Consider the following 14,860-nt stretch of genomic DNA (forward strand, 5'->3'; position numbering starts at 1 on the left):
GTATTGCAGATATGCGCCTCGCTATTGAGAATTTGACTGCACAACAACAACAGCAAGACGATGATGAAGATCCTAAGCTGGAAGATGACGCACACAATGCTCGTGGTGCGCCTCGTGGTCATCGTCCTCGTGGTTGGGTTCCGCTTGGCCGCAATGGTCGTGGACAAGATGAAGAAGATGGATTGGGTAAGCCCAAGTTTTCCATACCCAAGTTTGAAGGAGGAGCTGATGTTGAAGAATATCTCACTTGGGAGCTCAAGATTGAGAAGTTATGGAGCTTACATCCCAACTATTATGAAGATAAGAAGATCAAGCTTGCTTCTTCTGAATTTGATGGTTATGCATTGCGTTGGTGGGATTCTTTGGTTCGTAACCGCGACGAAGATGGTGCACAACCTATCCGTACATGGCGTGCTATGAAGGAGGTTATGACTTCTCGTTTTGTGCCTACAAATTACATGCGGAATATCTTTGATAAGCTAACACTATTGAGGCAAGGTGTGAAGACTGTTGATGAGTACTACATGGAGATGGAGATGCTTATGCAGCGTGGTCGTGTCCGTGAGTCTCTAGAGATGACAATGCAGCGTTTTGTCAATGGATTGAAGTATGATGTTAAAGGCATTGTTCGTCATTACACCTACACCAACATGAATCAATTGTTACATCATGCAAGAGAAGCTGAATCCCAGTTGGCTGAAGAAGCAAAGGTTAAGGGACGTGCTACGGGAGGTGGGCGTTTTACACCCCGTGCGCCTTCTACGACGCCCGGCGCCTTCGACGCGCTCTGCTCCTTACTCTACTCCGCCTAGCAAACCGGTCTCCAATGTGTCTAATGCAAAGAAGTCCGAATCTGCTGGAAGTACGAGTGGTTCTAGCATGTCTACAGCGCGCAACCGCGATATGCTTTGCCATACATGTGGTGGCAAGGGTCACTTCAAGAGAGATTGTCCTAACCGCAAAGTCATGATTATCAATGAGGACAATGAGTATGAGACTGGAGATGATGTTGATCCAAATGCTCCAGACGATGATGACTATGACACTGATGGTGAAGATGCATATCCTTCTGATGCTCGTACCATTGTTGTGTCGCAGCGTGCTCTTAATGTGTTGCCTAGTGCATCTACTCAGCCCTGCAATTTGTTCCAAACCAAAGCTTTAGTTGGTCCTGACAAGGCTTGCAAGGTCATTATTGATGGCGGGAGTTGCCGCAATTTAGCAAGCAAGGAGTTATGTACTAAGCTGAAGTTGAAGTACCTACCGCACCCGCATCCATATTATATTCAGTGGTTGAGCGACAATGGTGAGATGAAGGTAAACCACATGGTGCGTGTTGAGTTTGAGATTGGACCGTATAAGGATTGCATTGATTTTGATGTGGTTCCTATGATGGTTTGTCACCTCTTATTGGGTCGGCCTTGGCTCTATGACCGTTCTGTGCAACACAATGGCCGAGCCAATACATATCACTTGGAGTACAAGGGCAAGAAAATTAACTTACAACCTATGTCACCACAACAAATTGTCAATGAGTCTCGTCAGAAGATTGAAGTGAATTTGGAGGATGCACCTCTAGATAGGCGAGCGAATTGTAATGTCGTGAGTGATATAACGAAAAGTGAGAGAGTGAATTCCTTAATTTCATTAGTCACCAAAGAAGACATGAGAGAATTTAGTGAGGATCCTACGGCCATGCCTCTTGTGCTTTTGTACAGGGGTACGGTCTTGGTTACTAACGACATGACCCCTCTTCCTCTTGGTGTTTCTAATGTTTTGCAGGAATTTGGCGACGTGTTTCCGGAGGAGGTACCCGCAGGACTACCACCATTGCGAGGTATTGAGCATCAAATTGACTTGATTCCCGGAGCTTCGCTGCCCAATAGGGTGCCATATCGTACTAATCCCGAAGAGACGAAGGAGATACAGAAGCAAGTACAAGCGCTACTCGACAAAGGTTATATCCGCATAAGCCTTAGTCCTTGTGTTGTTCCTGTTATTCTAGTTCCTAAAAAAGATGGTACTTGGCGTATGTGCGTAGATTGTAGAGCTATAAACAACATTACTATTCGATATCGTCACCCTATTCCCCGTTTAGAGGATATGCTAGATGAATTGAGTGGTGCTGCTGTGTTCTCTAAAATTGATTTGCGTAGTGGTTATCATCAAATTAGGATGAAAGAAGGGGATGAGTGGAAAACAGCCTTTAAAACAAAATTTGGTTTATATGAGTGGTTAGTAATGCCTTTTGGGTTAACTAATGCACCTAGCACTTTCATGAGACTGATGAACCATGTTTTGCGTGAATTTATTGGCAAATTTGTTGTTGTCTACTTTGATGACATATTAATCTACAGCCGCAATGAATCTGATCATACTATACATATTAGACATGTTTTGCAAGTGTTGCGTGATAATCAACTCTATGGTAATCTTGAGAAGTGCACATTTTGCAAAGATAAGGTCATATTTCTGGGTTATGTTGTCTCTAAGCATGGAGTAGAAGTAGATGTGTCTAAAATTGAAGCTATTCAAAATTGGCCTACTCCCATGAATGTGAGTCAAGTACGAAGTTTCCATGGTCTAGCTGGGTTTTATCGCAGATTTGTGCCCAACTTTAGTACTATTGCTGCACCTTTGAATGATTTAACTAAGAAGGGTGTTGTTTCTGAGTGGGGCGCAGCCCAAGATCATGCTTTTGATAAACTTAAGAGATTGTTAACTTCTGCACCGTTGCTTGCACTTCCTGATTTCAATAAGCAATTTGAGATTGAATGTGATGCTAGTGGTATTGGAATTGGTGGTGTGTTGATGCAAGAGGGTCGCCCAATTGCCTATTTTTCTGAGAAACTTTCTGGTGCTAAGTTGAACTATCCTATATATGATAAAGAATTGTATGCTTTAATTAGAGTTCTTGAGGTTTGGCAACATTACTTATGGCCAAAAGAATTTATCATACATTCTGATCATGAAGCTTTAAAATACCTGAAAGCCCAATCTACTTTGCATAAGCGTCTCGCTAAGTGGGTTGAGTTCATTGAGTCTTTTCCATATATTATTAAGCATAAGAAGGGAAAAGATAATATTGTTGCTGATGCTCTATCTAGGAAGAATATGCTATTAACTCAACTTGATGTTAAAATTCCTGGTTTAGAGATACTATGTGATTTGTATGCTACTGATCATGATTTTGCTGAACCATATCGCTTATGTGCTCTTGGTAAAGCATGGGAAAAATATCACATACATGATGGGTTCTTGTTTAGAGCTAGCAAACTATGTGTTCCAGAATCGTCTGTGCGTTTGCTCTTATTGCAGGAATCACATGCTGGAGGTTTGATGGGTCACTTTGGGCGTGAGAAGACGCTACTCATGCTAGCTGACCACTTTTATTGGCCAAAGATGAGGCGGGACGTGGATAGATATGTGAGGAGATGCATTACTTGCAACAAATCCAAGTCCAAGCTGAAGCCTCACGGTTTGTATACTCCTTTACCGGCACCTACTACACCATGGGAGGATATTAGTATGGATTTTGTGTTGGGTTTGCCGCGTACTAAGAGAGGCCATGATTCTATATTTGTGGTAGTGGATAGATTTTCTAAGATGTCCCACTTTATTGCCTGCCACAAGAGCGACGATGCGTCGCATATTGCTAACCTGTTTTTCAGGGAGATTGTACGTCTACATGGAGTCCCGAAGACTATTGTTTCTGATCGTGACGTCAAGTTTATGAGCTACTTCTGGAAGACGCTTTGGAGAAAGCTGGGGACGAAGCTTCTGTTCAGCACTACTTGTCATCCCCAAACTGATGGTCAAATTGAAGTGGTGAATAGAACATTGTCACAACTGTTGAGATCCATGATCAAGAAGAACCTGAAGGAGTGGGAAGAGTGTTTGCCGCATGTGGAGTTTTCTTACAACAGGGCGGTGCATTCTACCACGGAGCTATGTCCTTTTGAGGTGGTGTATGGTTTCAAACCCATTACTCCACTTGACTTGTTGCCTTTGCCCATACATGAGAGAGTTAATATGGAGGCATCAAAGAGGGCAGATTTTGTGAAGAAGATTCATGTGAAGACTAAAGAGTTGATTGAGAAGAAAGGCAAGAGCAATGCTGAAAGAATGAATAAGAAGCGCAAGGAGATGTTGTTTAAGCCTGGTGATTTGGTCTGGGTACATTTTCGCAAGGATAGGTTTCCGAAGCTGAGAAAGTCGAAGTTGAAGCCTCGTGGTGCTGGTCCTTACAAAGTGCTTGCCAAGATCAATGATAATGCATACTCGATAGATCTTCCAGAGGATGAGTTTGGTGTCAGTAATTCTTTCAATGTTGCTGATTCGACACCATATGACGGAGAAGACCTTGGAGCGTCGGGGTCGACGCCTTTTGAAGGGGGGGGGAGATGATGAGGACATCCCTACCTCACTACTACCTCCGTCATTACCAACTGAAGATGAACCTGCTGTGAAGCTCAAGTCCAATGAAGTCAGGATTGGACCAATGACACGAGCTCGTGCGAAGCTACTTAAACAACAGGTGAACTTGTTCCTAAACGATACCTTGATTGATGAGAACTTTATACTACCTAAGTCCTATTACTTATGTATCATCAGGTATGAAGAGGAGACAAGCATCGCACGAGGAGGAGAGGAGCAGCTGGACGTGAAGATGGACGTGAAGCTGGACAAGGAGCTGGACATGAAGATATCTCATGGACGCGCGAGGGAGGAGCGGGAGGAATGCGCGAGAGGAGAAGAAGAAGTCCAGGCCGGTCCAGCGCCCGGTCAGACCGGCCCCCACGCCGGGCCGCCAACCGGCCGCCAACCGGAGGGAGTGCATCGTACCGGGCAGAAACCGGAAACTTCGCAGTTTCCCGGTTGGCGACCGGTTGACCGGACCACCGACCGGACCGGCCGGTCCACAGCCCGGTCGATCGGATTCCATACCGGACCAGTCTGAGTCTGTCTCGACCAGATCTATTCTGGGTCGGTTTTACTTGTATTTTTCGACCAGAACTCGTCCCGGACGCCTATATAAGTGCCTTGGACGACCCCCTAGCTGCTTTAGACCACGTTTAAGATAAACCCTAGTTCTTAGTTGTTTGCTCTGCAAAACTATTGAATTCCCTACACCATATTGCTTGGATATTGTGTAGATCCTGTTTAAGTCTTGTGTGATCTGCTGTTCCATTGGGAATTAGACGATTGCAACTTACCGCTTCGTGGTCGGCGGCTACGTGCGCAAGTGTGTGGAGTTGCGAATATCTTGCAGGGTTGAGAGATGTTGCATCTGGCGACAGGGACCAATCGAGAGATCTCGTTGCGTCATACAAGTTATCATCCACTACATCGTCGTGTTTCTCCGCTGCTATCACCCCGTGATCATCATCACCACCGTTGCTTACTGAGAAGATCGGGCCACCCCTTATCAGTCTAGCCACGCAATATTTGTAAAAAGCCCCCCAAATCTACTAGTGTTTCTAACTATAGGTCCCTCCTCAACTCCATCCCCTTCTTCCGGCTCCCCTCCCCTGCATCTGCCACGCCGGCGGCGCCCGCCTCGCTGCCTACGACTGGACACGCACCGGAAATGGCCGGCCACCGCTCCAAGTCGCCCGGACACGCACCGCCGCTCAGCCCGTGCTTCCGACCCGCGGGCTCCATGCCGACCACAAACAAACTCCCCAGTCCAGCGGCAGTTGGCCAACTTTCCCATGCGCCGCGCCGATCCCCGTTGTCCGTCGGATCCCGCAGGCGCGGCCTACGCTTTGCGCAGCCCACCCCATCTGTCAGCGGGAGGTCGCCACGGGCCACCGCTCCAAGTCGCCGTCGGGTCGACCAATATGCGCCGGAGAGCCCGCTACCGCGATGCAGGGACGCTTCCTGCGCTGAGCCACCATTGCCGTTGCAGGGGAACATGAGGCCGGCAGGATGAAGCAGGGGAGCGTCACCGGGATCTGGGCTCCCGCCGGCGGCGCGAGGTGGGGATTTTTTTATCCTTTTTTCGTTTTTTTTATCTACAGGAAGTGAGGAGGGACCTTAGTTTGGAAGAAAAGAAAATTTAGGGTTATATTTGCAAAACAAAATCAATCAGGCACATGACAGACAGGGTCCACCACATGCCACGTGAGGGGTCCACCACATGCCACGTAAGCGAGTACGCTGCTCTACACCGCACCAGTGGCCGTAGATGGGCCTTGTAATTCTTTAGTTAGCGTAGAATGCGTATTCCTACAGTGGTGGAGGCATGCAAGGCTGCCGAGTTTGGGTACGTGCCATGTATTTTACTCCGAAAGAAAATCTGGCGATACTACACTGGTGGCACACGCACCAGCTACAAGGGACAGAACAGATTGGTATCTTGTTTCACCAGCTATAAGAGACGAGACAGACAGAACACTAAGAGCATCCCCAGCCGTTGGGGCTCCCCAGGCCGAAATCCGGCGTTAGTTATCGCCGGATGGATGTATTTTGTGGCCTGGGGAGGCCCATTTTCCCAGCCGTGAGCCCATGGTCGCGCACCCACCGCGTGCATAGCGACGGCGCAGTCACCGGGAAGGGAAATCGTCGGAGTGCCCTCGACGCATTGAACCGTCGCAAAGTGGTCTGGAGAGCCCAAACGACTCGTCGGGAACGGCCGAAGTGGCCTCGATGCGAGAACCGCCGTAATGGAATACGAACTCCGCAGAAGAGCAATCGCCGCTCTCTTCGTCGAGAGACCTATATATACGGTTTACGACGGCCGACGCCATTCATCTGTTCTCTCCTCACCATCCTCCGTCAACCATGAGCGATCTCTCTTGGCCATCGGACACCGACAGTGAGGGGAAGCCGCCTGGATGGCGCCATTGGTGGGATAAAGCTGCATCGTCCAGCAGCGACGATTCCCCCCCCCGCCGGCCAGCGAGGACGACGAGGAGGACGAGGAGGAGGACGAGGAGAAGGATGAAGGGGCCAAGGAGCAGGCCGAGGAAGAGGCCGAGGAAAAGGAGGAGGAGGAGGACGAGGAGGACGACGAAGAGGCTGAGGACACTGACGAGGAGGAGGACCCAACTTCCTCCGACGAGGAGGTGACGAGCCGGAAGCGTCGCCGCCCCGACGATGAGGCGGGGCCATCTAGGAAGAAGAAGAAGTAGTTTAAGTTTGTTTTCAAGTTTTTATATGTAATTTTTATGTTCATTCGAATTATATTCGAAATATATATAATCTATCTATGTTGCACCACTTGAGAGTTCAAAGCTTTCGTTCGACGAGGGTATTGCCGTAGATCGGGAAGATGAGGGTATTGCCGTACAAACCCAGGCCATTGTCGCCGACAAGTTGGGGCCACGCGCGCTTTCGTTTCGTCCGGACTCTAGAGCGCTCCGGGGGGCCGGGGATGGCGTGGGATCGCCGGATGGATTTAGGCCCAAATCCGGACGAAAACGAGGAACCGGGGGCGCGACTGGGCCGAATTACGCCGTCCGGATGGAAAAAACGCTCGCCGGGGGCCTGTTCGGGGGGACGAGTGGAGATGCTCTAATGCCCGGACTAGGACAGCATTGGGCAATCAGGGAAACAACAGTTACATGGCCGTTTCTAGAAGAAAAATATAAACAACGTCGCAACCAAAATGCATATAGTTAAACTTCAAAACAAGGCAAGGTATACTAAAAGATAGATAATCGGAGGACATGTTTTTTGGAGACACTGGTAGGTACAAATAAAAACGTTAGAGAAACTGATTTGGTCCACGGATCTGCAATCAACGATTAAAATCAGATTGTCCTTTTCATCCCTACAAATTCAGATTAGAAATCAGCAAGCCTAATAATTGATCTAAATATCAACACCTCTAATAATTGCAAACTTCCCTAATCAACTCCCCGGCTAGGTTTCTCCTCAGCTGAGTTAGTACTACGATCTTACTCTCATGATAGAGCATGATCCGCGAGAAGGCCACCCAGCCATACAACAGCTACCACCACAATAGTTGTCAAGCCGCTGTAGTATGACGACGCACCGCTCACATCAAACCTGGTCCTATTGAGTGACGAGCCTGACAAAAGAAACCACAAGAATTAAGACCCATTTGAAAATACGAATTCTGCAGGGGTCTCAAATGAAACAGTTCAATCCTAAGGGATAAACTCCAATGCTCCGAATGGGAGGATGGTTGAAATACTGTGGCAGAGAGGAGTTTGGACTTACAATTGTAGTCCTTCCAGCCCACCCTCTCTTTCCCCAAGTCATACACAATTAGCCTGTCGTGTAAAACAATGTCTGTAACCAGCCAGAGGGACCAATTAGTTAGTAAGAACAAATTTCAGAAAGAAAGTTAAAACCATTCATGGTAATATGTTAATTGTTCATGTGAAGCTAGTTCATTCGATACAATACTAATGGTTCAAGAAAGGCATGGACTGAAAAGCCATGATCATTGAGTGACAGACTTATGTTTGCTATTGGTATAATTATTGAGATATTTGTTGAGGAGCTTAATTCTTTTCAGACATCCACAACAGAATAGAATTCTCAAGTACTATCAGCTAATATGTGCAGCTTACACTGGCTGATACAGCAAGATGACTAACCTCCAAGTAGAGTGATTCCTCCTGTATTCTGAAGTACCTGGTTACTCTGCCAGCCAATACACCACACAGTATCGTTTCCCTGTAAACAAGGATAAGATATTTCATTATTTGAGATAAATTCCCCAAAATACTAACCATATATGCAACTGCGGAAGACATAAAAGGGGCAGCACGAAAAGGCTGTTCAGCGTACATTAGCACCCTGATGCAAAAGGTATTGCGACGGCTTCACTGTCATTGCAGCACCGCCCTTAAAGTACAGTGTCGCCGTTGGAAATAACAAGTCAATACTAGAAGTAAAAGAATATTTTGTTAGTAATTTGACATTCCTAAAGACACGAAATGTTAATTTCATTCTGAGATAAAAGAAAACCTGCCAGAAGACAGAAAACACTTGTCCTGCCTATCCCGCTTCAAGTTCAACTTAGTGTCCAAAGACTGTACGGATGGAGAGATTGCTGCAATTATCTGCAAATTGCGAAATGTGAATCATTAGGACCTAGGTCACATATTGGCTGTTAAAAAAAGAAGAATGAAGTGTGATCTAACCCTATGAACTTACCGCACTAACAAATGGACCATAGGCTCCATGTACGAGGTATGTAAGTGCTGTTCCTGAGTCAAGAACAGTTCCTTGTGATTTTGGTGTTGCAAACAAGGAAGAATCAATGGGAAGCTTTTGACCATTAACAGCAATGCTCTCCAGATTCAAATTGTACGCAGACCTATATTGATAATATTAACACACAAAAAGTGGTTAGAATGAACAGTTCAAAAACTTTCGAAATGGTGGAACCCATATTTCAGAGATTAATAACGCTAGCTATATTGTACTATTGTTGGCCTCTCAAATAAGTGAAGCATGCATTTCCTTAGGAAAAAAAGGGAGATAAACGGGAGAGCACAAACACAAACTAAAAAGAACTCTACCGGTAGGGGAGGAGCCCAAGCTTTATATTCATAATAAATCTGGACTACACCCCAGTTCTCAAATTAATTAATCTAACAAGCATGTTCTGGATTTGCAAAGATCAGTTATTGCATTTGCAGTCATCAACTTTTATCATCCATAACAATTACACCATAGATAGCAGATGCATCAAAAATGGTCAATGAAAATATAAGAGAGTGGTGCAAAAAAGGTTGCCGCGGCTTCAGATTAAAGATGATGCCTATTTTTTGTGTTATTATTGGCTCTCAAATAAGTGAAGCACATGTTATTTACGAAAAAAAACATAAAGGGAAATAAAAGGAGAGCATAAACAAAAAACCAAAAAGAACTCTACTCATGGGGGAGGAGCCCAAGCCTTATACTGAAAATAAATCTAAATTCTGATAGGCAGGATTGCTAGATTGCACAAAATATTTTAGATTATAGTGATGAAGGATGAAAAAACAGTGACCACCGTCGATGACAGATGTATTAAATATAGCTAATGAAAATATAAGAGACCGATGCAGAATTCTGAAGTTACACACTCGAAGTAATCTGAGAAAAAATAAACTTACGTTGATGAGTCAAGTGGAGTGAATACTAAGTTTGGTGCCACAATTTTACCAAGAACAAAAATGCCACCACCTTCTCCAGAACCTTTCAGGCACTGAGAAAACACTTTTGGGGATAACCCCTGAGAGTATAATTGCGAGATGATAGACAATTGATGCCGCCCAAACCCCAAAATCCCATCGGTCTCTATTAACTTGGGCAGTACGTTGGTGCATCTGTTTATAAAGTTTACTTGAACCATGTGAGGGAAACATGAAGAAACTATGTGCACCATGTTAGGCAGTAAACTTTACTTTGATTGTACTGCATGAATAAACACGATTGCAAGCAAAAGCATAGTTCAACCTCAAAACAACGCAAATTTAACTATACAAAGAAGATCAGCATGATGTCGTAGACTTATCATTAAAAGATCAATAATAGAGAAGATGCATGAATTTTAAAGAAACTTTACCCAAATACGACAGAGCCAGAAGAATTGGCAGAACGTTGATTTCCCATGATAGTTTCGAAATACATAACGTCAGAGACAAAATAACCAGATATTTTGGTCTCATCAGCATATGTTAAATTATAACCACATAGGCCACTTGGGGAGTCTGAGGGTTGGCAAGATGCGGAGACTGTTGCACACTTATCATCCGAGCATGAAATTCTGGATGACGTTGATGAAAAGTCGGGGTTGTATAACTCAGGTGAGATCTGCGAAACAAAGAAACAAGATTGAAAACATGTGCATGTTTTTTAGTGTGATGGATAAGAATATTGAGCCGCACATGTTTTTTAGTGTGATGGATAAGAATACTGAGCCTCACATTTTTGGTCGAGGAACCCGTGCAAGCAACCCACGGGATGGAACTGCCAGTATCAATTTGGAAAGTGTACGTCTTCGAGGGGTTCCCTAATCCCACCCTGGTATAGTATAGCCTGCAAATTTTCAAGATTTAGATTAGATACAAATAAAAGTGCGTATGTATTATGATAAGTACACAGAGCCACACACCCACGGGCGAACGGGCTGGCGGTGCCCTCCACAGAGAGGTTCACCACACCCATCTTCACGTGCCTCGCCTTGTCCAGCTCCTTAAGGTCCGCCAACTGGACCCCCTTGCGCGGAAGCACACGCTCCAGCACCACCACCGCTGGGAGCGCCGCCTCAGCCGCCATGGCGAGGAGCACCACCATCACCACCATGGTCGGCGGCCTCATCTGAATACCATGAGAGGAGCACCAAGTAAATCAAGCTATCTATCTATCTATACCTAATAATAAAGAAAATAAGGCTTCTTGTTGGTCCGTTTTTTATTGCCCCTGTTTTTCGATGAAATTACAACGTATGCCACCGCGCAGTGAAAAAAACGTTTCGCTGCGAAACCCGTCCCGTGTTTTCTCTGGCCCACCGAACACGCTCGCGCTTTGCCCTCTTCCTGCTCTACAGCAACGGCCAGAATGGCACGCGCGCCCTGCCGCCCCACCCTCGCGTACCGCCACCTGCACGCCTCGATCTAGGATCCAAGGAGAGCGTCCGGACTAGAGGAACGCCAGCAGGAGCTAGCATACAGACAGCATGCCCGTGCGCATGTTCATGTGCATCCAGCTAGCTAGCTAGCTCTGCTCCGCCGGCACCACTGGCGCCTCGACCTCTCCGTGTGAGGCCGCGCCCTTCCTCTCCCAGCGCGGCAGCCGGCGCGTCGCGGCCGCCCCCCATCCGTGCGCCTCCGGTCCTCCCAAGAACTTCCACCGCTGAAGACCTAATATATGGAGTTGAAGCGGACAATGCTGAATTGAGGAGAGGATTTTGAGAAAAGAGGCCCGATTTGTATGGCGAGAAAGAGGATTTTTTTTTCAACAATAGCTGAATAGAGGAGAGGATTTTGAGGAAGGAGGTCCAATCTGTACGGCAAGTTATGAAGTCTTTCGGACGAGTGCTTTGCGCTCTAGGCGGCGAATTAGCTCTTTGCGTTCTAGGCGGCGCCGGCGTGGCGGACAACATGGTATTCATGTCTTTGGGGAGCCACAGGGAGTTGTTGGAGGGTCACGCGGACGTCGCAGAGGGGCTTCTCTAGGAACCGCTCTAGATCGTCGATGGCATTGATCTCGTTCCTGCATCGGGGGTGTCCAGCTCTGGCTCCGAATCATGGAGGGCAGAGGATTCATGCCTCCTTGGTGAGGCGTGGACGACCCCATGGGCCGCTGATCTTTATGGATGATCGAGTTCGATCTCGTGCCCAGCTCGTTGACTCCAACGGTTGCAGATATTTTTTGTGCTGGCAAGCATGTCAATCAGGATCTAATATGTTACGCTTCACATGTACGTACAACCTTGCTACCACACCGCCGATCTGGTTATCCACTGAATCAAGATTAATGTATAGAGGGATCGGAGATATGGCATCAAAACAGAATCGTCCAATCAACTCATCCTTGCATACATTAGGATTCAAGCAACCAATCCTTTGCGGTTCTCTGCATGATAAAATTTTAATATTGTGTCATCATATGTTTGTGTTACCGTTTCATTATAGGAATTCGACAAGGTTTCATGAAAAGGGAGCTTATGTTGTTCTCTGTTCCATGTGGATTGAACCAAAAAATAATATATTAGAGATTCATGTCCACTCCTACTCCATAATTGTCTGGTAAGAAAATAGGATTTAGAGGTTTGTTGATTCAGAAGTGCACCCGAACTTCAGGTTCAGATCAATTGTACCTGAACACAAGAAAGGCAAGTGCGGTGAAGAGTTAATAAGAAAACGCACAAGCACAACATCTTTCTCATTTTTCAAGCTTCCTTGTATAGTTTTCTTTTCCATATTTTTATTACTGTCGTATTTGGAAAAGTCACATAAGTTTGTTTATCTTTCAATTGTATAGAGACACAGGTTTGATCTATAAAAAGTGGTTTTCAATAGTAAAAGGCAATCCATTAGGGCACGTACAATGGGGTGACGTCAGCCTTCTCTTAGAGGTGCCACATCAGATTTTTTGCTTAGTTGGAGGAGAGAGAATGAAGGGAGAGAAGATTGTCTTCTCTTAGTTAAGAGATCATCTCTTAGAAAATAAGGGAAGGCATTTTCTCCATTGTATGACATGTCTTCCCTTACCAACATAATTTCCTACCAATTTTAGTTGATTACCATTAATTGCTAGGGAAGGCTATAAGAGATAACGTATTGTATGACTTATATCTATTGTCATCTCTAGATGATGTGGCGGCATAAGGGAAGGCATACCTTCTCTACCATTGTACATGCCCTTATATCCTCTTGCACTTGAAAAATTGCATTGTACTACCTCTGGTTGCTATTAATCGACGCGGCCACTACCCTACATACGTGCATGCATGCACCTAACTACCTCAGAGTCAATTAGAAGTAATCGGAGGGAGTAATTAAGATCATTGTTTACTTAGTTTGATTGAATAGTATAGCTGGTTAGTGAAATTTGATTGTTAGTTCAACTTTTTTACTTCAATGTTTTTTTTTTTTTTGCTTAGTGAAGTATTGGGACGTTACTAATTAATATGTGGTTAAAGAAGATGGCAATGGTCAATCAAGATTAATTATGCAAAGGCAGTGTCAAAAAATTTGAAAAAAATAAAGTGTGTATGTGGCGCTTCATTGTTTCTCTCCCAGTGCAACGCACGGGCATATTTACTAGTTATATGATTAAAATAATAAAAATAAAGTCATCACGTCCGTCCACATAGACTAATTACATGGTGGTCCCAAATTATAACGGTTTAGATTAAACACTATGTATAGACGCAAATCTAATCAAGTCTAATTTTAAACACTAGGACCCCTTATTTGTAAGGCCATGTTTGTAATGGTAACCGGATCAAGCGTATAGTTTGAGAAAGAAAGGAAAAAATAAGGGGTTATCCGGAGCAAGTCTGAAGAAAAATCTGAGAGGGGCATATCATTGCAGATACAAATAATGTTTAATTAATAACATCTTGAAGATTTGGTGGCTGCAAAGTTTTGAGTGGGGACTCAGGGCAGTGTAGACCAGTTCACTTTGGATCTATCCATGGTCAGGATTTTGCTGGGAAACTACCACGTGGATATACAGATCGATCAGGTTGTCGGGGGAATGGCAATTTAACATGGGAAAGTGATCCACACGAGTCGAATGGAAGAAACGAAAAGTTGTAGCGACCCGGCCGATTGGGACCTGGCAACGCGCGAGGTCAAAATCTGCGTCGTCTGTTGGTGCCGCGAGATTAGTAGCTAATATAGTGTGCGCTCAATACGCGATGGAATTTCGTTTCCGCACAGCGCATACGCAGCTGTATACAAGGGCTGACTCGTACGATACTGAAGGAGCAGTTAACAACATTTACTGCCATGGTGCAGGTACCGTGTTACTATTAATATTTTTGAACCAATATGAAAAGAACAAATGCAGTTTTAATTCATGGATTAACGTAAATTAACAAGTTGATGTTTCTAATTTAGACCTTATCGAACAATAATTTATTCATGAACAGTAAGATTATCTTTTTATTGAAAAAAATTCTTAGTCTATGAACAGAATGCATTTTTCATGCATATGCATCTCCATATTGATGATTCTAGTTCAGAGCTTATCAAACAGTAAGATGGTCATTAACAGTAAGAATATTTTCCTGTTAAGAATTTTTATATGTTTTCTTGGACCATATAAATAGAGCAATACTTTTTTTCAGGCATGCAATAACATCGATTAGTAACCTTATCAAACAGTAAGATGGTCATGGAAAATAAGATAATACTCTTGTTAAGAAAATAACATTATT

General features: G+C 44.9%; 1 protein-coding gene across 1 annotated transcript; it reads right to left on the reverse strand.

Annotated features, from left to right (window-relative positions):
• Positions 1-7,622: 7,622 nt before the first annotated feature.
• LOC127345727 (aspartic proteinase 36-like) lies at positions 7,623-11,312 on the reverse strand. The gene is made up of 10 exons (XM_051372229.2): positions 11,084-11,312; positions 10,896-11,007; positions 10,535-10,782; positions 10,083-10,295; positions 9,136-9,298; positions 8,947-9,041; positions 8,767-8,863; positions 8,574-8,652; positions 8,191-8,262; positions 7,623-8,038 (listed from the first exon to the last, which is right to left on the reverse strand). The coding sequence occupies exons 1-10, from the start codon at positions 11,287-11,289 to the stop codon at positions 7,911-7,913; spliced, it is 1,413 nt and encodes a 470-aa protein (XP_051228189.1). The 5' UTR covers positions 11,290-11,312; the 3' UTR covers positions 7,623-7,910.
• Between the last annotated feature and the right edge of the window lie 3,548 nt (positions 11,313-14,860).

Source organism: Lolium perenne, chromosome 3 (genome assembly GCF_019359855.2).
Source record: "Lolium perenne isolate Kyuss_39 chromosome 3, Kyuss_2.0, whole genome shotgun sequence".
Classification (NCBI taxonomy): domain Eukaryota; kingdom Viridiplantae; phylum Streptophyta; class Magnoliopsida; order Poales; family Poaceae; genus Lolium; species Lolium perenne.